The sequence below is a fragment of the Eptatretus burgeri genome, chromosome 5 (genome assembly GCF_056783735.1).
Source record: "Eptatretus burgeri isolate ZD-2024b chromosome 5, Ebu_testis_v1, whole genome shotgun sequence".
Taxonomy (NCBI): domain Eukaryota; kingdom Metazoa; phylum Chordata; class Myxini; order Myxiniformes; family Myxinidae; genus Eptatretus; species Eptatretus burgeri.
Window position 1 is genome coordinate 103,786,539 of NC_140965.1, and position 27,451 is coordinate 103,813,989.

Below are 27,451 nucleotides of genomic sequence, written 5' to 3' on the forward strand. Positions count from 1 at the left end.
CCCCTTATATCCCCCGTGGCCTCGCTCCTTCATCTTTGACCCTCTACCTCCGACCTTTCACCTCTCTTGCTGGCTCCCCATTGGCCCGAGGAAAAGTGGGCGTGAATGCTTTTTGATCCATGAATTTGCATATAGCGACCGCCCTCCAACGCCCTGGAGGCGGGGCCAAATCGCCCCTCGCTCACCGATTGGACGGAACAAAAGTGGGCGTGAGTCGTTTTTGATCCGTTTTTCTGCAGAAAGTCCGCGATGCTTTTGAACACGCTGCTCGGTGCGCGCTCTACACGAGTCCATCATCGGTGCCCACGAGTGGCGCGAGATGACGGTGATGCGATGGTGGCGAGTTGTGACGGTAAAGGTCGTGGCGGTTGTGGTGAAGCGGCGTTGTGGTTGGTGGTTGTTGTTGTGATGGCCGCGTTGTGGTTGGTGGTTGTGTGATGGCTGTTGAGACGTGGTTGGTGGTGGTAATAATGGCGGCTGGTCCAAAATAAAGATAGTAAAAGAAAAACGGCTATCCTGAAGAGTCGCAGCCCTCATGAATGACATTTATTCCCTCTAGACAACGGGTTTGGGCCTAACTACACATATACTTACCGAGATATCTCACCTAAGGGACCTGAATGGTGGTTTGCGAATTTGGTCAACCACAACAATATATATATATATATATTGTTGGCCTCTACTGCTGCCTTTGGTCTTCTGTGAGGACACAATCTCACGCGAAGGGCACGGCTGTGGTTTTTACCGATGGTTGTCCAACCGTAGTTCCTGCTGGCTCATGCGAGGAGCCCTTGCTTGGATTTACCTCAGGAATAGTAAAAAAAGAATAGGAATGAGGTTCAGAGATTTAATCAGACCGAGCTCTGAGATTTACACAACGCACTGTCCCGTTCGACCCACTGGACAAGAAGGAAGGGACTATCTGAATGTATATTAATGAAATAACTGACTGCAGACCACTTTATGTTGGCTGCTATTGGTGTTGGAGGGATGCAGTTTCCATAACGGCAACAATATATATATATATATATATATATATATATATATATATATATATATATATATATATATATATATATATATATATATATATATATATATATACATACACACACACATATTGCATAATGCACGTTAGCATTGAAATTAACATGTAAAACTAAAATAAATTTACTATAAAACAAAAAAACTCAAGACTTTACCTTTTAAATTTATCACAAAATGGCGAGGTGGATTTTACAAAATAGCTAGGTAGATTTTACAAAATAGCGAGGTGGGTGAGGATAAACATTTTTCTTGCACATTCGTAGTGTCCTCTGCCGGAAATATAAAACACAAGACATAGCTCGGGATGATGCTGTTAGAGTTGGGTGATTGTTGGTGAGAAAGATATGGATGTATAACTTGCGATGGCTGTTTGATCATTAGGAGAATGACGAAGTCGCCTTCTGCATTGCGACGTTGAAGAAGGGTAAAATGATCGTTCGTTTCCTTGTCCCTGAATAAATTTGACCTGCTTGGAGAGGAAGGTATCAGCTGCCATCCTCTTCCAATATAATCCTATCTCTTCAAGGTCTACTGTTGTTGAACTGGAACCTTCGGCCCCAGGGACCTTGTGGAAATGTTGGTAAATCTGTAATAATTTCTCCCTCATCACCGGTCCACTGAAATTGGTAAATCCGCAATGGTTTCTCTCTTTTACCACATTTGACTTAAATTTACTGCACAGTCTATTCATTGATCCGTTAATGGTGGCCCACAGATGACACACTTTGACCTCGAGCCAACCTATCTATCGAACAATTCATAAACTTTCGCTGCTTTTTGGCACAACAGATTTTTCCCATCGTTTCACGTTTGGATGCCATCATTAACTGTTGTGTGTGAACTAGATCTTCTAGATCTAATATTACATGATATCTCTCCCTCTCTCCCTCGATATATATATATATATATATATATATATATATATATATATATATATATATATATATATATATATATATATATATATATATATATATATATATATATATATATATATATAATATATATATATCTATATATATATATATATATATATATTATATATATATTACTGGTGTTGTCTCAGTTGTAATGGTAGTGGCTTGGGACTCAAGAGGTCCTGAGTTCAAGCCCCGTTGGGACACTGAATTAATATATGTATGTATGTATATATATATATATATATATATATATATATATATATATATATATATATATATATATATATACCAAGTCGAAAACACCAGGGGGTTGACTCAGCCTGCCATCCTTCCGAGGTCGGCGAAATGAGCACCAGTTGTACTGGGCCCGGTGTATGCCCCGGTTAGAATAGGTGTACCATATCCCTGTGTGTCGTAAGAGGCGACCAGGGTTGCGTCAGGAAGGGCATCCGGCGTAAAAACCTATGCCAAATCATTATGCGGACAACAAAACGAATTTCCATACCGGATCGGTCGAGGCCCGGGTTACCAACGACCGCCACCGGTACCGGTGGTCAGCAGGGTACCAGTGGAAATTGTGCTACTGCTGGGCGAAGGAGGAGAAGGAGACGGGGAAGGCAAGTCCGGAGGCAGTGGGAGAGGGGGAAGGGTAGAAGTGTGGAGGTGAGAGTTGGAACTCTGAATGTTGGGACGATGACTGGCAAAGGGCGAGAGTTGGCTGATATGATGGAGAGAAGAAAGGTGGACATACTGTGTGTAGCCGCCAGGCAGGAGGAGAAGAGGAAGGCCAAAGAAGAGGTTCATGGATGCGGTGAGGGCGGACATGCGGGTGGTTGGAGTGTCAATGGAAGATGTGGAGGATAGAGCGAAATGGAGACGGTTGGTCCGCTGTGGCGACCCCTAACGGGAGCAAGCCGAAAGAGGAAGAAGAAGAAGATATATATATATATATATATATATATATATATATATATATATATATATATATATATATATATATATCTCTATCTCTATCTCTATCTCTATCTCTATCTCTATCTCTATCTCTATCTCTATCTCTATCTCTATCTCTATCTCTATCTCTATCTCTATCCCTCTCTCTCTCTCTCTCTCTCTCCCTCTCTCCCTCTCTCCCTCTCTCCCTCTCTCCCTCTCTCCCTCTCTCCCTCTATGCACATATATGTATATAATATAAATATATATATATATATATATATATATATATATATATATATATATATATATATGTAAACACATACACACTAGCGGGGTATGCTAACACATTGTAAGCAGTAACAAATTCTGCTTCCCCATTGTCTCGGGTCACTCACCTGCATTTGATTTTTCAATTGTTTATTTTCATTTATTTTATCATTTACAGATGCTTTCTGATAGTTCTGTGATTTTTTCCTGGTGTATCGGCTTCAATGTCCGTCGGCACGCAAAATTACCATGTTTCCCCATTATGTTGGGTCGCTCACCTGCATTTGATTTTTCATTCATTTATTTTCATTTATTTTTTCATTTACAGATGCTTTCTGACAGTTCTGTGATTTTTCCTGGTGTATCGGCTACAATGTCCGTCGGCACGCAAAATTACCATGTTTCCCCATTATCTTGGGTCACTCACCTGCATTTGATTTTTCATTCACTTATTTTCATTTTTTGAAAAAGTTATTTGTCTTTTCATTTATGGATGATTTCTGATGGTTCTGTGATTTTTCCCGGTGTGTCGACTTCGATGTCCATCGACACGCAACAATTCAGCTTTCTCCATCAACCGGAAGGTACTGATCTTTAATAAGTCAGTGGTTAGAAAGAGCTTTATATATTAGATATATACATATATACTGTAGTGGATTCTCGCCACTACGGCATGCGGATGACCGCCTCAGCCCAATTTGCGGCGGCGCGCGCCCACCGAATGGGGGAATCCAGTCGCAGCTTTCTGGATCAACGCTGAAACCCAGCTACGGGTGTTGTTAATCACACCATAAATCAGCCAACTCTTCTGTCCACGCGCGACAGGGTTGATCGCCAAATTGTCGATGTACCTAATTATTCGTGCAGACAGAAATGCTGGGGATTTAAACCTCAACGGAGCCTGCACGAAAATGAGCTGCTTTAAGCAGCTCGTTCCATTTGCGATTGCTGAGCGGTTTTATATCGCCAAGCCCCATCGGACCCGATTATCTTATCGGTGTTAAAAACCAGCTAATATTCTGAACGCAATTACGGCAGTTCAATGGAGGAAGGGACGCAACGAGCAGGTGAATATTCAACAAAGGGGACATTTATTTGTACAAGTATGCAATGAATGGGGGTAGGGGACAAGACACAAGCAAAAAGACCTACAGCCGATGTCTATTAATTATCTACATGCACTTAGTCAGTTCACTACTTAGCAGACAAGGCGACACAGGCTTTCATGCAAAAACCCCAAGAAAGAAAGAAAGGAAAGCACCGGGCTCGTAAGCCTTTATGATTGCTTGGAGCCGGGATGACCGCAGGGGCTCCGAGAGACCGAGCAGGCTACCTGCCACCCTCTTGGTGACTCGCTGAGCGACCCTCGATGTCTCTGCCCGCACTCCGCTGGGCTCCACAAGCTCCCCAACTCAACTCTCGACTCCCACGATGCCTCTAACAATGCCTTCAACGGTGCCGCCAACGGAGCCTCCAACGACCAACTCCAACGATGCCAAGGAGACCAAGGAGAGAGCCTATGGAGAGAGCCCAAGGAGAGAGCCTCTCTCACGAACTCGCCAACCGCCAACTCGCCACTCGGCGTTCCAACGCGGCCCTTTATTGCCCCGGGGCGTTCGCCCCTCCCTTCTCGGTGCGCGGAGGGAAATTCCAGGGGAGTTCGGCTTGGCTCTTTTGGTCTGATAACCGACATTATTTTCTTACGTCATTCTGAGGGAAAATTCCAGGAGAGTTCGGCTTAGCTCTTTTGGTCTGATAACCGACATTCTTTTCTTACATCGTTCTGAGGGAAAATTCCAGGAGAGTTCGGCTTGGCTCTTTGTTTGTGAAGGAGGGTCATCCTTCTGCAGAATGTGGCTCCTATTACGGTGTTTGTGGAGATGGCGTGGAGGTTGAGATGCCGTGGTTGGCGCTGTGGTGGGGATGGCGTGGTTGCTGAGATGCTGGTGTGGTGGTGGAGGTGGCGTGGTTGGCGCTGTGGTGTCGTTGAAGAGATACTGTTTGTTTGAAATAAAAGACAGAACAGAATAACGGCTAACTCAAAGATGCACAGCCCGGCACACGAATAAATCCCTTTATACATCGGTGGGGAATTCTAACCTGGAACACACACTTACCAAAATAACTGACCTCTGGGGACCCTGAATGGTGTTCTGTGAATTTCCACAACCGTAACAATACATACACACATATGCATTAATCATATTTATTATAACCTTTTTGAAGACAAAGCCAATGGAAGCAAATCATGTACATGCCAAAAGGTTGTGTGTTGCATTGCAATATTGTTGAAATGTGATGTTTTGTCAGTGCTGTGTGTGCAACACAGCTTTGCAATAAATTACCCGATTTTAAGTCTGGCTCAACCGGCAGCTCGAGTCATGATGTTTGACTTGAAATACTATTCCCCAGGTTGCCTTCCACAGATGCTTACCATGTCCTCCCACCTCATTACACCTTTAGTTTCTCTTGAGATTCTGCATGTTTTGCAATGAAGCCAATTTCAAACTGTCCTCTTGGGGGTCACAGACAAAGTATTTCTCGTATATTTATGGTTACTTTCTATTTTTATGTTGTTGATGTACTGATCTGGTTTTTGAATTTGTTTAGATAGAGCTATAAATTCGGAGCTCAAAGAAGAGTTGGTTTCCTTGCACAACCATATGAATCATTTTTTTTTTTCAAGAACAAACCAAACTGCACTTTCCCGGTCATTAAAAAAAAATTAGGTTACAAGGCTCATGCAGGGAGCTGCGACACAAGACACAAGACACAAGACACAAGACACAAGACACAAGACACAAGACACAAGACACAAGACACAAGACACAAGACACAAGACACAAGACACAAGACACAAGACACAAGACACAAGACACAAGACACAAGACACAAGACACAAGACACAAGACACACACACACACACACACACACACACACACACACACACACACACACCTGGACTTTGCATGTTTCATCAATTGTCTCTTTAATGAATAATTGCATGAGTACAAAAACCAAAAATTATTTTTAATACTCCATAAAATGGTGCTTTATACAAACTCCAACTTGTTAAATCCTTGTCTTGAAACTACTCCTATATATATATATATATATATATATATATATCAATTTTCTTTGAGAATACCCAATGCATAATTAATGAGCCCATTTTATCTATCAAATATCAAGTAATTTGTTCCTTCGTTTCTCTAACAAGAACAAAAGTAGATCCAGTCACAAAAAATGTCAACAAAAAAGAGCACAGTGAAAAGGAACACGTGGTTCTTGCCAGTAAAAATGTAATTGCATCACACACATTGACGGCTGGTTGGATTTCAAAAGCATAAATCTCATAACAAAGCTGGTGTGCTCAGTTGAGGCAGATAAAATATAAAACAGCTCTTTCTCACAGTATAAATGCAAACATGATGTCTGTGTAGTCTATTGATGAAAACCAATCACGCCATCTAAATACATACAACCTTTCAATGATTGTGTTATAATGTTTAGTAGATATTTTCAAGTGTACTTCCATTTGGAAAGTCATTTAACCAGCCACCTAATCAGCAATGTCGACAAGCATTTACTATTACATCTTTAACAAAATTGCGTTTTTGGATAAGTACCTTTATCAAATTCCAAATTTATTGTAAGGATCAAGTATTGGATGGGCGACTTTGCTATCGTAGGATTTATTTTTTTACTGCTTTACAGGTGTCACGGTAGATCCATGAGACCCCTGATGGGAGAACTGATCAGTGGACTATGTGAGAATTACATTGATCGGTTGATTTTTTTATGCGACGATGATGAAAATATGGTTGCAATGTAAATAAAAATAAAAATTGTTATTTTACAGTGACATCAAAATAATGGAATGCTCATTGACGGAAAACATTTTAAGCGACCAGAAGTTACACGACGATGATCTTACAAAGTACATAGATCAGTCGCTCAAATAAACTCGGAGCATCTGAAGCTTCATGCTCTTCTTGAATTATTGTCACAACCCTGTCCTGTGTGAATACAAACTACTTAAATCTCTGTGATTAGAGCAAATGCAAAAGTATTGTTTTCCATGATCGACTCTCACGGACTAATTCAATATGTAATGAAAATTCAATTTTAGTTGAGAGAATTGGATCATGTGGACTAAATAACTGTCAAAATCTGGAGTGAACTCTGAAAATTTTAATAAATTGGCGATTTGTGTCTGATTTCCTTGTATATATAAATATGCATAAGGAAAAACATGAATATGCTGAGGCAAAACATGGACGGAACATGAATATGTTTTATATTCAAACTTGGTTACATCACACGGAGTGCTTGCTCGAGTGCTTAAGCCACTTGCCGAGCACCCTCCAGTCGATAGCGGTACAGTTGGTGTCCCGATCGGGATGTACAGTTGGCAGATGCGACTAGCTAGAGGTACATAGACAGCACACATGGACGTGGTACATATGGGTAGACTTGGGTCTGTATAGGGACTCTCCGTGGGCATGTGTGCATGCCTGCATGCTTGGTTATGGGCACCATTGGTGGCAAAGCTTCATCCCATACCTTATGATGATTATGGGTGGTGGAGGTTTTAACTTTTAACCTCAGCAGCGTACAAGCGATCATGTTTTCCTTTGTCCTTGCAGCTGTTTCTAAAGCAATTGGATATTTTATATAACTCAAGTGTGCTTTAGAAAGGTTATATAGTTTTACTTTGCGAGTTTCAATGCAAAATATATTTGGCAGCACCCAATTCCTGAGTCCTTTGCTGTATTAACATGTTTTCTAAATTAGAGCCAATTTTTTTCTCTCTGACACGCAACAATTGGCAGCTGTTTATAAAGATGTTTATGCACATCTCCTTGAAACGTCTATAATGCAATGTTGTTGTTTTTTAATTTGTTAACTAAATTTCCCCAAAACAAGGGTGAAAGCAACTCAAGGTTTTTGGGTTGCATAGAGTCCGTACTGCAGTCGGTAATCGCACTGACTCTAATCTGCCGATAATGGAAAAATTGCCAATATCAGCCAAGCACCAATATATTGCGTCCAGGTAGTGTTTATCTCCAGATGGTGTTTGTCTCCGGACGTGTCCGTGTTTGTTTGTCTCCAGGTGGTGTTTATGTCTGGACAGTGTTTGTCTCTGGATATGATGTGTCCAGGCAGTGTTTATCTCCAGATATATCCAGGCAGTGCTTTCTTCCAGTTGGTATTTATAGTATGACTGGTAGAAAATGGATTTCAGACATTATTTTGTTTCCATCTTCACTGCTATTCCATGCAGAATCATATGGATGAGACAGTATGTCTCGTAATGAATGCTCCACCACACGTCTGCTTTTCCTTTCCCTCACCTCACACTGTCTTCCCTTCCCCCACCCCTCCTTGCTCCCCTCCCTCCTCTCTCTTTCTTCTTCCACCTCCTCCCTCTCCCCCCTCTTATTCTCCCCCCCCCACCCCCGCCCTTCGTATTCCCATCACCGAAGTGATAGGTGATATTTGCTGGTATAATATAAAGGTAACTTACTCTCAACAAATCGCAAGACTATATATATATATATATATATATATATATATATATATATATATATATATATATATATATATATATATATATATATATATATATATATATATATATGTAATAATTGAAATAAAAAGTTTGCGTCATGATGATGCAAAGAAGACTGAAACTATATATATATATATGCTCTCCTAAAAAGAAAAGCTTACTTTTCACTGGGAAAAAAAAGTCAAAAAGGAATTCAATAATAAAATAGAACAGCATGCAGCGACACTGTTCTCCCTCTCACAATGGATAATTGGATGCTCTTGCGGAGGGTAAGATGGTAGATGGCCGGCCCGTAACAGCTTGCATTAGCCACTTCAGGTGGGAAGCTATCGATTTTATATTATCAATGTCCATGTCCTTTCTGTGACTACTGTTAAAAGCACAAGGTTCTGATTGACATGAGAATAGAAGAAGATTTCACCTTGAGTCCCAGTTTCCCGGAATGACCTCTTGGACCACGCCGACCACGAACACCCTGCAGAAATAAATTAATCTGTTCATTGTTGTTTTCAAAACCCCGATCCACTTTTAATCCATTCTTTTCTGCTATCTCCCTTTCTCAATGTCACCTCCATCTCATGGATAGATTCTTTCTGTTGATCATCTCATGCTAAAGCTGGCAGTATGGAGGATGACCTTTCATGCTGTTTACTTCTAGTCATTATGTGAACAGCCACTTAATGTAAGTGATCATCGAATACATCGCCAGAACTACTGTGTGCGTTTCTATATCCACAGTGTATTTTCCTTAATCATGAGTAATGTTTCATTATGCAATCCCTCTGATTTTTCGCTATAATGTGAAGTAATGACGTTTGACAAAGAGCCAAATTTGAAACAACAACAAATCCCAGAAGCCTTCAAAGGCTGCCGTTTTTGTCCTTTTGAGCAGTAAATTCCATTTTTGTGTACAATATCGAGGCTTATAGAAGAACAAGGTGCATAATAGTATGCTGAGAACATCACACGATACTTACAGAAGTTCCACGTTGTCCAGTTTCTCCAGGCTTTCCAGGAAGGCCCTGTTTGCAAATGAGCAAATCATTAGCAGTCCAAAACTGATTGTAATAAAGCATAAATAGAGGAATAAAGTGTCTTTTGTCACCATACCAAAATATTTGGAAATTAACTCTCTGGTGTCAAAAGTAAAATGAAAATTGTTATTTTTCAAGCCATTGTGCAACATACCAGCTCATTTAATGAACAATTATATCAAAAGGTATCTATGAATATGGTACATCAATTTGATGCCCATGCATCACAGGAAGTGTCACTCCAAGCTGCTTTGGAACATTTTAATTCGAGCACCCAATTGAGCATGATTGGCTGAGGCGGTATTGTTCTCTTGGACAAGGTCATTGATGAAAAAGCTGTTTTTCAACGACCTTTAAAGAAATAACAGAATCAATTTTACAATGACGTCAATGTCAATCATTACACTTGTCCCCCACTTACCACTTTCCACTTACACCCCCCTTGTCAATCATTACAATCGATAAGAAAATGCAAAACGGTACCTTTCATAATGAGATCTGAAAGTGCTCGTCAGCCATTGTGATGGTGTTCAATTTTCATGCATTAAACCGTATAACTTACTAAATGTCAGGACACACATTTCAGGACAAACGAAGCTGCATTCCATTTCCATTCTCTTGCACAAGTAAAGCAAGTGCTGATAATAATTTTTTAAAAACTATTGTGCGATCTGTTAAGTAAGATAGCTAGTCAGGATGTGTGTCAGAAAAAGCTGTTTGTAAGCATAGATTCAACTGATATTTACAAGTCTCAATCAACAGTTATGGTGTCTGGTAAAGCTTAAAGTTTGACGATGATGTGCAGGATTTCGACGAAAAGAAAATTGTTTCTTCTGCTTCAATGGACATTCAATCAGCTGGTAAAAGTTTTACTCCACTCTTCAGAGTGAATTTTTTTTCCTTTTCGATAAAAAGACATATATAATACATTATACGAAACATAAAGTTTGACATATGTCCACCTTGTCGTAAAAAGAAGGCACATATCTCAAACAGTTGGTGATGTGTACTCTATCTGTAGAAAAGCTTGTATGCACGAGTCATGTGTTCAGCAACCATTCAGTAAGTGTCCTGTAAACGTGCAGCATTATATGGGAATTTAATCAGGGAGCCAAAGCTCTATATTCTCTCCTGAGGTTGGCAGCAATCCATAACGAGCACTACCAACAAAGCATTTGTCCAGTGAATCGAGACGTACACTGCTGGCATCTTTCATCAAGCCGATTGGGTGCTGAAGGTCACTTCAATAAAGAAATAGGATCGGGAAAGGTTCATCAGGCCTGCCTGTGGCTGCAGCAACTGCCATATCGCAACCGACCATTCCGCACTCATATTCTTGTCGTGCTTCGAGTGCAATATCATCCCAAAGACGGTGCTCAACAGTGACAGACAATGTGGAGGCAATTTCATCATTTATGGAATCCCAAATGGGTGAACAGTATTGGTGTATGGTTCAAGGGGTAATGTTGGAAAAAAAAAAATGTTCATTTCTTACTCGTGCGCCCTTTTCTCCGTCTGCCCCAGGAGATCCAAGAAAACCCATCACACCCTGAGTAGGAAGGACAGGAGGATTGTGCAAGCCAGGATTAGACTTTTATCTAAAATGACAACGAGCGATGTTCATGTGTAAGTACAAAAGCTTACATCATCAACTAGGCACAGAAATGAATTGTTTTAGCCTTTATGATACTGTCAAGATGATGGATATAAAAATGAGGTAAACAAGATGAACCTGAAGGGCACTCAGTGGAGCGCATAACTCCTCCATGTAATGCCTGATCTACGAGAACATATAGGGCCCAATACATTTTTGAAATATGATATACAGTACTTTAAGGTTTTTGGCCCTATCTCTCAATGGTGAAGAATCACTTCAAAAATTAAATAATTTTCGTATCCAGATCCAGATTCAGATCTTCATCAAAACAGAAACATCTTGTCCGTGCGACACACCCAACCTGTCCATCAAGTTTCGTCCGAATGCGTCCACAACTTTTTGAGATATCGTGCGATATCATTTTTGGTCCTATCTCTTAATGGTGAAGAAACACTTAAAAATTCTTTTAGTCAGATCCGGATCCAGATCTTCACCAAAATCTAATCAGTTCGTCCTTGTTACACACCAAACCTGTCCACAAAATTTCATCAGGATACGTTCACAACTTTATGACATATCCTGCACACAGATAAACAGACAAACAGACAGAAATGGGTGAAAACATAACCTTCTTCACCTTCAGTGGCAGAGGTAACAAAGTGAGACATGGGCAATTGAAGAAAGAGACAATGAGAATCTTTCTTTAGCAATGAGTTGGCATCAAATCGAGACGATAATATATAATCGTGACCGTGAAAATATAATAGTTTTGGCCAGGAAAGGTGAGGTCTGTGTATTTGTGACCTGTGATCGGCAGTTTGGATCATACTACTAAATCGCAATAATATTTATACAAATGCAAGATCGCAAATGTAATTTGATTTTTTTTTTTATTCCAAATTAATCCCTTTTCTTACTGTAGGTCTAAAAAGAACACATTTTAGAACATACATTCAGAACCGAAAAATAACCTAAATTTCACGTTATTAACTTACTTCTCAAGTTATTAATTCACAATATCCATTATATTCAATTTATCAGTAAACAGAATCCCACCAACATACAAGAGATTAAAGATAGGAAGTCAAGCAAGATGGATGGTCAACATATGGCGAACAAGATCATATTGCGTCAAGTAAGACTAAAGTAGACAAAACTTTTCGAGTTAGCTAGAATAGAAATGTCATTGGGTTGCTGTCTTAAAAGATTATAGGAAAGAGTGGAATCGGAAAAACTCAAGGAGACAATTCTACAAGTGCGATAATCGGGGGACAAATAAGTGGAGGTGCTTGGAAAGCTTGGATTTGGAAGGAGGCATAACAAGGGATGGGTTACTGAAAAGATTAGAGTCCATCATTTAGTATAATTGTATAATTAGCTCATCCCCTGCGGAGCGGGAGAGGGGGCTTTGCAACCACTTCTGTTTGTCTGTCTGTCTGGATGTCTGGATGTAACTTGTTCTTTTTTTTTTCTTTTACCATTTGAGCTTTTGTCATCAAATTTTCAACAAAGCTTCATTATGAGAATATGGAGAAGACAAATTAATAATTTGGTCAAAAGACCAAAGGTCAGCATCACATAAAATCTTCTGTTTTCATGCAATTGACCTGAAATTTTAAGAATTTGCATAATGGGTCACTGAATTGGTTTACCAATCAAAATCTAAAAGCCAATTTTTTAATTTTTTTAGTCAAAAGGTCAAAGGTCAAGGTTGCATAAAATCATCAATTTTCATCAAATTGACTTGAAATTTGAACAGGGTTTGCATATTGGGTCACTGATTAGGTTCATAAATAAAACGGCAGAAGCCAATTGTTTTGAGGTCAAAAGATCAAAGGTCAAGGTCACAAAATAGTCAATTTCCATCTCATTGACTTGAAATTTGAGCAGGGTTTGCATATTGGGTGACTGAAACCGATTGCTTTTGAGGTCAAAAGGTCAAGGTCACCTAGAATCGTCATATATATATATATATATATTAGCTGTTTTCATCATGTTTAGCATATGGAAGAAGAATAAGTCTAACTACAAGGCAGACGCAAATGGACTTTGCATTTTAAGATGCTTTCTAGTCATAGTTGTTTTCCAATATCCTCAATTCTCATGGAACTTGTTTGTGGCAATTATTTGGTGAGTTAAAAATAGGCTATTGGTTTGGATATTGCATGGTGGTCATATGGTGATGGTGCTTTCATCGATTTGCTGCCTTATGTCCGACAAATATATCAGAAAATAGAGGGAGGATTTATTGAGGCATGACATTAGAACAAAAGCATATTATTAAAGTTATACACAACCACCTTCTTTCTTTACGTTCTTCAAAATCCCACACATACCCCCCTCCCTTTCAAAAACCTCCCTCTGATTGACTACATCTTACCTGGGTGCACAAAGGAGTGAGTGAGATGCCAAATGCTAGCATGGTTTGTTATCTCCCATTACATCATAAGGCTTGTTATGTGATTGTTTGACGTTTCCTTACTCATTGGAGATCAAGACTACATTCCTGAGTTGAAAGATTAAAAATGTTGGCCCTGGACACCATTGGAATGGAGATAGCAACAGCAACACTGTGAAGTGGTGGCCAAAATGTCCAAAAGCTCACTTCCACTCATTTGTTCCTCTTTTCTCTCACCTGTGAAATCAACTTCCTCAATCTGTTCAATCTCATTCTTCCCTCCAGGGCTTCAATATAGCTGTTCACCACCACCACCACAGGTCACCCCCAATCCATACTCATGATCTGTTCTACCCTCATTAACTCTTACCAAGCCCATCCCATACTTTTCATGTTATTGCAGCCCCCCTCCCCCCTCACTTAACGCCTGGTGTTAGCTTAATGGTTAGGGTGGCGGGCTTTGCATCCGAGGGTCCTGAGTTCAAACCCCGCTCAGCTGTTGCTCAGCTGTTGAATTAATACCAGGTGGGGTTAACTCAACCTGTCATCCTTCTGAGGTTGGCAAAATGAGTGCCAGCATGCTGGTATACTGTGTCGGAGTGGTGACCCATCTAGGATTGTGCCCAACAGCCAAGGAGACTGCTTAAGCAGCACCAACGCTCTGCACAGAGTATGGTCGCAATCTCCTCCTCCTCCCTCTATTTATTTGTTCCACTTCTGTTTTTCTATTTATTTGTTCCACTACTGTTTCATCCTCACCTTTCTCACCTTGTTCCTTCAGTCTGCTTCTTGCTGTGTTTGAGCTTGTAGCCAGCTTTTTCACCCCCTGTTTTTCTAACTCCACCCCGACTCCCTTGACTCTCATTCTTCCTCCAAGTGTACGTCCCTATGTTTTGGCCCTCTACCCTGCTGTTAGTATGTTCTCCCTTTTCCATCACGTTCTTTCTGTTCTGCTGTTATGTTCTGGTTTGTTCTGTGCTAAAGCACTTCCATGAGCCTCGACTTTGTCTACAAAAAAAAAGAGAAAGGTTGTGGCATCAATGACAGAAGTTTATCTTCTCACTTAAATGAGTACAACAGCATCTCAAACAATGGTGAGTTAAATCTTTCAATGATTTGGGAGATGTGATCAGTATTATAATTTTGTTACAATTAGAGCATACTCTGATCACATTAAGAGTGAATCAAAAAGTGTTGGCTCGGTGACATCATGCACAAGGGGTTCCCAAGGTTATTGGCCTAACATACATATGGAATATGCATTTTTCGTTTGTGTGGTTGACTATAACTCTCTGAAGCCCCACATAGCCCAGATAAAAGATGGTCAGTCAGATTAACTCTTTCCTGAAGGTCATTCATGAGCCAGCTTGATTTTTACTGAAATTATGAGCATGACACAGTAAATTCCCTGAGACGAGCCATAATACTGCTGCCTTCAGCTGGATTTTAGCCAACAACCTTTGCCTTTGCCGGATCATTGTCCTCAGGACATGATCACTGATTCACCCACACAAGTAAGAAGATAACTGGAATAATTACAAAAGAACAGCCAATTGGGAACAGACAGTTAAGACAGGTTTTCGAAGCTTTGGAAAAAAAGGAAGATACATAAAGGAAAAAAAACAGCTGGCACCCCATTCCTCACATCTTGCTCAGCTTGACGGCATACAAACCAAGTCTTTCAAAATCATTGGAATTTCCTGTGATGAAGCTGATTCTCTGGGCCTATCACTATCACATTGTGGGCTAGTCAGTGGTCTTTCTGGCTTCCACCACTCCTTTCTGGTATTGCACCTTCTACCCTTCCCAGAACCCCCTGCCCTATGTTTCTGCATGGTGCATACAGTCTGCCTTCTGGTGAAAGTCTCTTCAAAATCATTCTTCCCTTCAGGACTTCAAAACAGCTGTCATCCCCGATCCACAACCATGATCTTTTATACCCCCATTAACACTCCCTCAGCCCACCTCTTTCCGGGTTTCCAGTTTTTCCTTTCACTTCAGTGATTGAGAGTTTTCGGCTGTATCCATCTTGTTCACCCCGCGTGTCCTCCCCTTGCACTCATTCTTCCGCACATCCCTTATCATCAGGCCTCAACACTATACAAATCATATTTACAGTAAATATTAAAACATAAAACAAAAAACAAAAACCCAGTAAAATAAGCATGAACACAAATTGAAAGAAAACATGTGTGAGAGTACAAGGAAACTTTGAGGAAGCATTAGTAACTGTTAAAACAATTAAGAGTAAGCAGGTGAGATGGCCAAAGTGAAGAGCTTTGATTGAAGTGGACAAAGAATACAAAGATAGGAGAGAGGAAAATGAAGGTGTACTTGTATCCATGGGATTATTTCTGCCATAGATACAGCAGCCTAAGATCACAGCACAATGTCTGGCATGGCTATGGTGGTAAATCAGGTGTTTACAAAATGGCAAGAGCATACACGGAAAACTTTAGACTATTCACAATGCAGGTGAATAAAAGACAAATGATAAATTAAATATTCCATTTGAATTTGTACGCCTCAAGGAGCACGCACAAAAACACATCACACAAAACAACACACATACAGCACATGACAAGTCAAAAACATGAAAAATGTGGAAGGGGTTTGGGGATGGAGGCGAACATATGCATCAGTGTACATAGGAAGAGAAAATTGATTCTGGAAAAATGAAAACCTCAAAATAATTAAATGAATGAAAAATAAATATGCATGAAGTAGCATGTATAATGTCATTAAATTTAAGAAATATACCATGTGAGAAAGAAAGTGGATTGCAAAATAGAAGGAAAAGAATGCATGTGACGTGTGAGATGGCAGCTTGGATGAGAAAGAATGAGAAGGTCAGAAGAAGATCTTGCATGGCCTAAAATAGTCAATGATGTATGGTTAATCTTGATATGATGGAGTGAGGTCAGAAAACAATGTATGGCAAACATATAGGCCTGTGACAAATGTACGACACAAAAGAAGATCTTATGACATAACTTCCACGGCATTGATACCAACAATTATCAATGCCTTGGGTTTAGCGGGATTGAAAGGGGAGGGTTCCCTTTGCCAGTGTGACATGCTGGTGGAGTTAAAAATGACAAAAATAAGTCTTTCTTCAAGAGATTTAGGCTGGTAGTGCACCACCACCTAAGTTTATACTTCATCCTAACTCATGATATTTTCTGTCCTCAATAAGCAACACATCAACCCCTTTACATTTCCCCATCTATTTGCAGACCCACCAACCCCTTTACATTTCCCCATCTATTTGCAGACCCACCAACCCCTTTACATTTCCCCATCTATTTGCAGACTCACCAACCCCTTTACATTTCCCCATCGATTTGCAGTTCCACCAACCCCTTTACATTTCCCTGTCTATTTGCAGACCCACCAACCCCTTTTCATTTCCCCATATATTTGCAGACTCACCAACCCCTTTACATTTCCCCATCTATTTGCAGACCCACCAACCCCTTTACATTTCCCCATCTATTTGCAGACCCACCAACCCCTTTACATTTCCCCATCTATTTGCAGACTCAACAACCCCTTTACATTTCCCCATCTATTTGCACACCCACCAACCCCTTTACATTTCCCCATATATTTGCAGACTCACCAACCCCTTTCCATTTCCCTGTCAATTTGCAGACTCACCAATCCCTTTACATTTCCCTGTCGATTTGCAGATTCTTCCTCTCTTCTCCTCTCTTCTCCTCTCTTCTCCTCTCTTCTCCTCTCTTCTCCTCTCTTCTCCTCTCTTCTCCTCTCTTCTCCTCTCTTCTTCTCTCTTCTTCTCTCTCTCTCTCTCTCTCTCTCTCTCTCTCTCTCTCTCTCTCTCTCTCTCTCTCTCTCTCTCTCTTCCCTATACATTCATCCCCTTCTTGCAGCCACATGCTGTCCCACTGCAGCCCTACTCTCAGTGTATTATTTTCTACTCTCTGGCACTTCACACTTTCATGATCTTCGATCTTGTATCCCCAAAAAGGTTATCTACATTTTCAACAACAACAATGTGCAATAACATTAAAAAAAAATTATATCGACGGTTGTATTTAAAGATTATTCATGCATGACCATTTGTGTGGGTTTGATATCAGGTGAATAATGGCCAACCTTAATGCCTCGCCTTCCAGGATACCCAGGAAGCCCGGGAACACCAATCTTGCCCTATTTAAGAAACAAGCAAACAAAAAAAAATTGTTAGCTTTCCTTACGCAAATGCAGAAGACATATAGTTGAGAAAAGAAGCTGCAAACGACATTAAGAATTTGGGGAAATACTATTTGCACATTATCATAAACTCCGTGCACAAAACCAAAACCATCAGGATGTAAATTAGAAATTGCAAGAGACAATATCAAAGAAAGAAACATCCAAAGCCTGGATAAACACCTTTCGTTGAAACACAACTGCATACGTCATCTGAATGGAAAATGTACAGGATGAAACAGAAAGGACTAGATATTTTTTAATATGCCATAAGTTTGTCACATTAATAATTCGGGTTGTTTTTAATGTAATTTTTTTTAATATAATTTGTGTTCAAAGGAAAAGTTGTTCTATCATTTGCTACACAATATCAAGCCAGTTTTATGTCATTCTGATGTAAAATAAAAAGTTACAACAATAAAAAAAACATCTATTCCTTTCTGTTTCACCCTGGACATCATCTGAATGGTAAATGTATAGTGGAAGAATGATGTCAGAACTAAGCCACATTTATATGATTGTCTGCTGATGGAATATGGTTATGACAAGGTGAGCTATATTTTTATATTTTCCCCTAAAAGAAAGGAGGAGGCTTATAGCTGTCGTCGGGTTTGTTTCCAAAATTAGTATTTCCAATTATAATGTTTTTTGTCGTCGCTCAATTTTGCCAATGCAGCATCTCAAAGGCCACTTGGCCTTCCAATATATTCTTGCATCATAATGTTGGACCTGCATTGAAGTTATGCACCTGATATTTGATTAGTTTTCTTGATATACTTTTTCAGATTGTGATTGAATGAATAAAATATACCATTTTGATCATAAATTGTAATTGAATAATTTTCCTTCCATTTTCATGATGTTGAGTTTTTTGTATTGATTGGAGATGGGGACACATTTTCTTAACTTACACTCCATCCCTATATGTTTAAGGTCAAGGTCATATGGCGGCCCAGAAATAATATGGCCATCATTGGATTGTGGGCGCTGAGCGAGGTTTACCCCTGGCAATCGCTTTGTGATCACAAATATCTTGTTATCTTGCCAAAACGAAGTTTATGCAAGATATGTTAGTCAGCTTGAATGTTTTTTTTTTTAAATTTATTTTATTATCTTGCCAAAACGAAGTTTTTGCAAGATATGTTAATCAGCTTGTATGTTTTTTTTTTTTGTTTGTTTGTTTGTTTGTCTGTCTGTAATCACGTATAAAAAATTCTGCAGAGCACAGTTATCATTGGAAATTTTTGTAACTTCGCATATCAGAGGCCTATAGAGGTCCCTTTCAGTGCACAAAATTTTGAAGGTCAAGGTCAAAGGTCAAGGTCACTGTCGCAAATCAGGGGAGTCGACGAAACTCTTATTTTTTGAGTAATTTTGATCGGATCGTCTTCAAACTTCATGGGAATATAGTTCATGGTCTGGCGCTCAACTGATTAATTTTTGGTGGCGATTGGCCTTGACCTTCATGGTTAGCGCCTGAGGTCAAACATATTTGACGCCAAGGTCAAATTTTCAAGTTTTAGGAACCATATCGTGTAGTACCTCAAATTGAACACCTCGATGAGTGGTTTCTAGATATGTCAAGCTTGAGACATTATGACGTCATTTGGTGACGTTATGAGGGAAACGCATATTTTTCATGGTTACTCTGTAGAACGATTCTCATCGGAATCTCTCGTAGGCAGATATTCCTCAAGGAGTCGCTCCTGGTGGATAGCAGCTCTGTTCACCTCAGTGTGACCTTAAAGAAGTCACACGTGGTCACCTTTTGGCAAGATACGGGTCACCCTGAGGGTGACATTGGTATATTTTTATTATTAAGTATATATGTATTTGACTCCTCCCAGGCTCTTCCACCTGAAGAAGCTGCATAAAGCAACCATGAAAGGCCACCCAAGCTAAGCTCTGCTTTTTCAAACCCTTCCCAGAGTTCATCCACAGCTCTTTTAACACAAATTATTTTCATACCCACCCATCTTTTAAAACCCATTGGCTTTTAATACCCATTTAAGATACTCATTCTCACTCGTCTTACCCTCTACAGTGAACGGTATATTCCTTGCCCTTTTCACAAGTGTTTCCTTCAGTTCCTTTGTGGTGCATCAGATGGAAAGACACAAAATCAAGATAACGATCCATTTGGCTGGGTTTTCTACACACTGCCATACTTAAACGTCCATTTTGGTTCCTCATCACCATAGTGTGCAGAAACGGAAGCGACTCATCCTGTTCTTCCTTGCATGTACATTTAATGGAAGGAAACGTTCTATTAATGCCCTCCTGTATTGACTGTGTTAATAGCCGTGCTTGGGCAGATGACAAAAGTGTCATCTACATAGTAGTGCCAGGCATGCGGTGTGTTGGGAAGGGCAGGATGCCATGTGTTTCAAGCTCTTCCACCACCATGTTGGGGACTATAGAAGTCACCGGGGAGTCCATCACAGTGCTGAACACCTGTTTATAGTAAGTGCCATCAAAGACAAAATAGGTGAAAGAAAGACATATGCTGAGGAGGTCACAACCGTCTTTTGCACTCAACCTGTAGGTGGCTTGTTTCTAGCAATTACCCTCAATTAGCCGCTGTCTGGCCACTTCAACTGCCAGGGTTGTTAGGAAATTTGTGAATAAAGAATGACGTCAAAAGATACCATGGATTCATATGGTTGGATAGCGGTGTGTCTTATTCATTTCACAAATTCGGAACTGTTGTGCAATCCTCGGTAGGTTTTTCCCACGAGATATTTCAGTATGTTCGCCACGAACTTGGACAATACATATGATGGCCCATTGATACATGACAATGATCCGTAATTGGACGTCTTCTTTATGAATTTTGGGTAAACCATATACTCTGGGAGCAACACTGTTGCTGCTATATAGTCGCTGATAGTTTACACTCGATAACCTTCCTGTTGTTTTTATTTTTGTGAGCAGCGTGTTTAACATGCATTCTTCCTTTTTGGTTGGATCCTTCGTTATATGTTCATAGGTGGTCGTGTCATTCAATAACATTTGTATCTTGTCCTTGTGTGTTGAGCAGTCCAACATCACTGTCGCATGGGACCACCACAATATTATCCATTCTCAGCAGCTCTTGCAAGGCTCGGCATTGTACCAAATCTAGGTTGAACTCATCTCGGCTGCAACAAAGTGAGCGGAGAAAGACTGCTGCCGCACGTGACCGAACCTCATTGTTGATGTTGTCCGGTATTTGTGTGATGGTGGTTTCAACTCGTGACATGATCACATCACAGGACAGAATAGAAAAGAATGACCGCACAGGTGTGGTATACACCATTCCATGTGACTGTGGTGCAGAATACATAGGAGAGATGGGAAGAGCCTTAAGCCAGTGCATTGAAGAACATCAGAAGGCCTTCGAGTGCAATCATTTTGAAAGGTCTGCTGTCACGAAGCATGGGTTAAGGGTGGGCAATGTCCCCCTGTGGGACAATGTGAACATGCTGGCGGCATCCCTGAACTGTGCTAGGAGGCAAATACTAGAAGCATGGCACACTGGGCAAACGAGGTCACCTCTGACAAAGGAAACTGTGGCGTTATCACAGGATTACGGTCCCCTCAGATACAAATACACCAGAAAGGCGCCGATGGTGGGAGGAGGACAGAGGCAAAGTGAAATATAACCAACAAAGGGCAACATATGGCTTGGAGACATACAAGACAAGCTTGTCACTGGTCCAAGGTCATGAGGTCCTGCAATACAGTTTTGTGATTGGTTGATGGAACAGGCCCACCCCCTCCCCCAGGTATATCTGGGAGGAGGTAAACAAGAAAATTGCTCTTAATAAAGGCTAGTAGAAGCTAGGTGCATGTCAGGTTTCTGGCCGAAACGTTGAGTCATTCAGCCATAACTATAGGTTGCTAAACTAACAAATGGATACATTGGATATAATTCCCAACTGCTGTTCACTACCGGATATCTGAAAATGATGATATTAGTGAACTACAATTGCACTCTGTCGAGCGCACACCTGTCAGGTTGAACAGTTTACGTTTTGTATTGCACTGATAGACCGGATCTGCATCTGGACCTTAACCAAGATCTAATTGGCTTGGTCTTATCACCTTCCCAACTCATCCACCATATTTTGTCATAATCTGTCGACGTTTCAAAATATCATGATTTCTATCATTTTTGGCCCTTTCTCTCAATGGTGATAAATCACTTTAAATGTATTTTTTGAATTATCGTATTCAGATTTGGATCCAGATCCGGATCTTCACCAAAATCGAGGCACTTCATCCTTGTCACATACCCAATCTGTCCACCAAGTTTTATCCAAATCCATGCATAGGTTTTAGAGATATCCTGCTCACAGACAGAAAGACAGACAGACAGGGGTTAAAAAAGTTTTTCCCATCTATAGAAGTTTCAACCATGTCAGATCATTTCTCTGTGCCCCTAACAGATGCTCATTCTGGAGACATATTTTGTGACAAAGTCTTGTTTCCAGGCAATGGCAGTTTTGCAGGGTCTATCCAAATGCAAAAAATCCCAAATAAAAAAACTATCACTGAAAGTGTGAAAGACCAAATTAAAAGACACAGTGGTCAAAATCAGTCAGTGAAAACATCTAATAAGATAGAGGCTGTAAGACAAGTTTTGCAGGCTTATCTAAAAAAGAAGACACACTGACTTGCACAGCTGGTGGGAACTTATCGCACGACCATTGGCGGAATCATATGTGAGGATCTGAAACTGTATCCATACATGATGTAGCTATTGCAGCACCAGACCAAAATAAGTAAGAGGAAGAAGCTCAAATTTTGCAACACTATTACCCAGCGGATTGAAGAAGATCGGATTTTCTGGACAAAATCTTATTTCGTGATGCAGTCCACTTCTATCTCAGCAGCCATGTTAACAAACAGAACATGCGATTTTTAGCAGAACACCAACCTCACAACCATATGGAACAACCAGTTTCTGTAGCGAAATTAATGGTTTGGTGTGCTCCCGGATGTAGCGGGATAATCGGATCTCTCTTCTTTGAGACCAAAGCCAGATAGACAGTGACAGTAAACACTAATAGATACGATGTTACATGCCCATCTCGAGGCACCACTGCGAGTGCACTGATAACATTGAGGATGCCACGGCCAAAAATAAATAATGACACTAATGTGCCCTTTGTGTTGTTTTAAGGGTGAAACCTACATACAACAAGAGACATAAGGATAACTTTATAAGGAATATTTATTAATCCATGCTGAAAACACACTAATACTAAATAAAGGTAATACTTAATGATTTTCTGACGAATCCCCAAATTAAATAAATACAAATGTCATGGACAACAATGCAGCTATAAGTTAACTCACGACTCTTGAGATGGGAACTAATCTCAAGCAAACCGTTTGTACAATAAACTCCAGCTTGTTATAAATGGGTGAAGGGTCAGCTGTGAGCATGTTTGAAAGGATCTAGTCCAGAGGGTACGTACAAGATGAAGCCGACAGGGCAGTCGCATCGTTAAAATCCTCAGAATCTGAAAGCCTTACATCACTGAAGTGTGGACAAGAACCTGAGTCCACGGGCAAAGTTGTGCGAGAGATGTCGAAGACAGGAACTCCATGCTGTTAACGACAATGTGTTACTTGAAGAATATGAGAGATTGGAAGAACCTGCAAGCTGCCTTCTTGACAATGGCACATAAATCACCCAAAACGGTACCAGCGAGGATATGCGAGATTTGAAGTCATCTCCGAGACAACAGCAGTGCAATGTCAACAAGTAGATTTGACGAGTAGAGCGAGTTCAGCAAATTATACCTCACTGGGTATGATATGAGAAATGAAGCTGAATCGCCACCGACCAAGGTACAGTGGGGTGAAGTTGGTCTGTCGTGGTCAAGGAATATTGGAGTCACGGAACTTCTAAGGTTCGCATACAGAAGACCCCCAATTCCTCCTTTACTGGATTAGTTAGTTTTAAAATGATTTGCACTACATGAAAACAAGCACAACAGCTCAGGAAAATGTGTCATTTCCTTTCTCCCCTTTATCTCCTCCGTTCCTTCTCCTTCCTTCATTTTCCTTCTCTTTCTTGACACAAACTGTTGGAGTTGTACATATCTTCCGCAAACTGTCCGTGTCTTTTACACCTCGTGCTGCCATTGCTGAGGCTGCTGCAGCTGCCGTTGGTGTCATTCCACCCAACAAAACATTCCACAACCAGAACAACCTTCACAAAAGCACAATTAAATGAAAATACTGGCCCATAACAATGTGGACATGCTACAGAGAAGATTCCTTCTGGCAAGACATCTTCCCGGGTGACTGACTCATTTCTCAATGGACGTACAACCCACGGCCCCCTGCTCCCCGGATCTGTCTCATCCCGATTACTTCCTATGAGGGTCTCTCAAAGCTAGTCTACGAAAACAACTCCTACACACCACAGAAGTTAAGAAATAACATCAGACAGGAAATCAGACATGTACCAGCTCCAGATCCCAGCTGAGTGAGTCATCGACAACTTCAGTGTCTGTGTGGTTAAGGTACGGTGCTTGGTTTGAGCATGTCATCAACTACTAATGATTTTGCTCCTTATAAATTGCTTGTTGAAGTATATTTTCACAACAATAAACAAATAAATAATTAATCCTCTTTATTATTCCACAAAAATAAATAAATAAATCGACCAATAATAGAAAGAAATTGTAATTAAATAAAAAGTTTCACATAATTTTGGATCACTCTGTATATACGTATATGATTCTGGTAGAGTAAAAGATGACAAAAAGTGCATCAAAAAATATTATGCGTTTGGTCATAAGTATGATCATAAAGTAAGTTCCAATATTTAAATTTGTAAAAGAGGCTGGGGTGAACAACACACAGGGATCTGACCTTTTAGTCTGTCCATTGGTAGCAAGTACTGTGCAGCACAACAAAGGAAGTGTGGCATCTGCTAAGAGCAATACTAATCATCCACACAAATATGCATCACTTGTGTGTGAGATTTTAGAGCCTCTTTTCATGTGAATCATGTGAGATTGAGACTTACCTTTCACCCCATGACTCAATTTTTGAAATACTGGAAAAATAACTCTCTGAGGAAGGTTCTTCAGCACAGAACAAGAACCCCCCCCCCCCCCCAGGAGGTATTAGCTATATGAGCGGGTAAGCATTCTTTGAAAGGTACATTAAGAACATGGTCGGCTACAGATTAGCCCAGTTGGTCATGTGCTGTCCATTGCTGGATTTCATCCCAGAGGGTGAAATCCAATTACAGGTAGGATGTTAAGCTGACACTCCTGTTTTATAGCACTCTTCCAAATGTTAAATAACCAATTATATATTTTCAAAAGATGATGCATTCAGGTACAAATGCTCCACCATACAAATGTCTACAGAGAAATAATTATGCAACCAATTTCACAATGAAATCTCAATGAGATATGCAGTTGCTAAATAAATAGCATATGTAATGATATAATAATTAAAAACTGAAAACCCACCTTTTCCCCAGAAGGCCCTAAAGGTCCATGGTCACCTCTGCCTCCCATCCGACCCTTTGGACCCTCTGTTCCATCCTCTCCTCGTGGTCCCACAGGACCTGGTTCTCCCTGAAAACAAAAAACAAGTTATTAACATGGAAAAAAACAACAAATACCTATTTACGTGTATTATGTTCAAGTACATCCGTCAGTTGGGATCCCTAAACAGCACGTCGGATAATCCAACATAGTTGTGCGAGTTTGTTTGTGAACGCTATTTGTAGCATGCAGTCACCAATAATGACAAAATGATTGCACCCTACCTTCAAAAGGAAGTTTAATTTATTATTTCCCCAGTTTAACCCTTACTATTCAACAATTGACATCATAAATAAAATCATTTAAATGGAAATAGCCAGGAGGACTATGTGGAAATCCACTGCACTTGAACATCAAAGTGGGGAATTAACTAAACAGAGGAAGAAGAAGAAAACCTGCAGCAAAATGAAAATTCAATTTTACTGTTGAGACATGAGTCGATGGTGCAATTACGGTTATCTGAAACACACTTTCAGGCACAATCCTGCACTCTAATGGTCTCACTAAATGCAAGTGAGGAAGGAGATAACAAATCCATCTGACCACAATGACCATGAAACACATTATAACAAATGGGAAGAGCTGTGCAGGTTAGGGAAAAAGTGCTTCGAAATGGCAATTCCAGAGGGCAATCCGATAGGACACATGAGAGAGAGTCCATGTTGCTGTCAGTGTGATGAGTTAACATTTTTCCCATGAACAAAAGGTACTTTCCATTTAAGGATCAGTCGGAATGGGACATCTCTTTTGAGGATAAAATGACTTTGTGGTTCATTTGCCTTGTGACTAACCCTATTGCAACTCTGTAGCTCAGAGGAATCATATATCAAAAGGGACACCTTTGTGAATCCTCCTGTACCATTACCCCATTCCCTTGAGGAAAACGTTTAAACTATTTGAGTTGGTAGTCTTGAACATGTCGAAAACTAAATATGGATGGTCTGTTTTAACAGGTAAAATAATGAGACTGTACATTTTCACATGGAGGAAGGATGCTCAAGAACCAGCAAAAAATTCAAGAATAAACCTTCAAATAATCTGAAAAACGTTCAAGGCTTGAAACATTTCAACTTGATCATTTGAAAGAGAAAGTTTAATGGCTTTACCCTTTCTCCTTTTGGTCCCATATCTCCCTTGAATCCATGAAAACCATCTTCACCCTGTGAGGGAATATTTCATTTCTCTTGAAACACTAATGCAGTAATGTGCATTTCTTTGACCAAGTCCTTAAAGTAATAATAATAATAATAATAATAATAATAATAATAATTATATAATAAAAAAACTTGGAAATACAACTTGGAAAAACAGCACAAAGCAAAATGGCACTCGGGAGAGCGCATACCTTTGCCAGGTGGAACATTTCACGTTTTGTATCCCACTGATGGGCTGTATCCAAACCAAAATCCAATTCAATTGTTCTTGTCACCTATTCAACTCATCCACCTTGTTTTGTCATAACTGGTCCACAACTTTTTGAGATATAGTGATATATTTAGTTTTTGGCCCTATCTATCAATTTTAGAAATCAGGCCTGTTGACCTTTTGACCGTAAAATCAATTGGTAGTTGAATTCAGCGACCTGAAATGAAATACTCTTCAAATTTCAAGTCAAACGGATGAAAATTGAGGATTCCAGAAAATTTTGGCGCAAATTGGCCTATTTTTGACCTTTTGGCCTACATTTACCTCAAAATTAATAGGTAGTTGGATTCAGTGACCTGATTTGCAAATTCGCTTCAAATTTCAAGTTAATTGGATTAAAATTGAGGATTTTACAAATTTGGCCTCTGTTGACCTTATGGTCTATGTTGACCTTTTTGCCTCTGGTTACCAAAAAATAATAGGTGGTTGAATTCAGTGACCTGATCTGTAAATCCTTTTCAAATTTCAACTCAAT

The 27,451-nt window shown here is 40.1% G+C and overlaps 1 protein-coding gene and 1 pseudogene across 2 annotated transcripts in view; both read right to left on the reverse strand.

The window, feature by feature from the left end:
- Positions 1–27,451, reverse strand: part of LOC147027096 (uncharacterized) — a 547,644-nt gene that overhangs the window by 160,153 nt on the left and 360,040 nt on the right. For both annotated transcript variants that reach the window (XM_085883264.1, XM_085883263.1), the window contains 6 exons: positions 26,658–26,711; positions 25,474–25,581; positions 17,894–17,947; positions 11,275–11,328; positions 9,723–9,767; positions 9,167–9,220 (listed from right to left, as the gene is read on the reverse strand). In XM_085883264.1, the coding sequence (XP_085739390.1) occupies positions 9,167–9,220; positions 9,723–9,767; positions 11,275–11,328; positions 17,894–17,947; positions 25,474–25,581; positions 26,658–26,711 (369 nt within the window). The remainder of the gene's footprint in view (positions 1–9,166; positions 9,221–9,722; positions 9,768–11,274; positions 11,329–17,893; positions 17,948–25,473; positions 25,582–26,657; positions 26,712–27,451) is intronic.
- On the reverse strand, positions 19,969–20,835 carry LOC147027097 (uncharacterized; annotated as a pseudogene).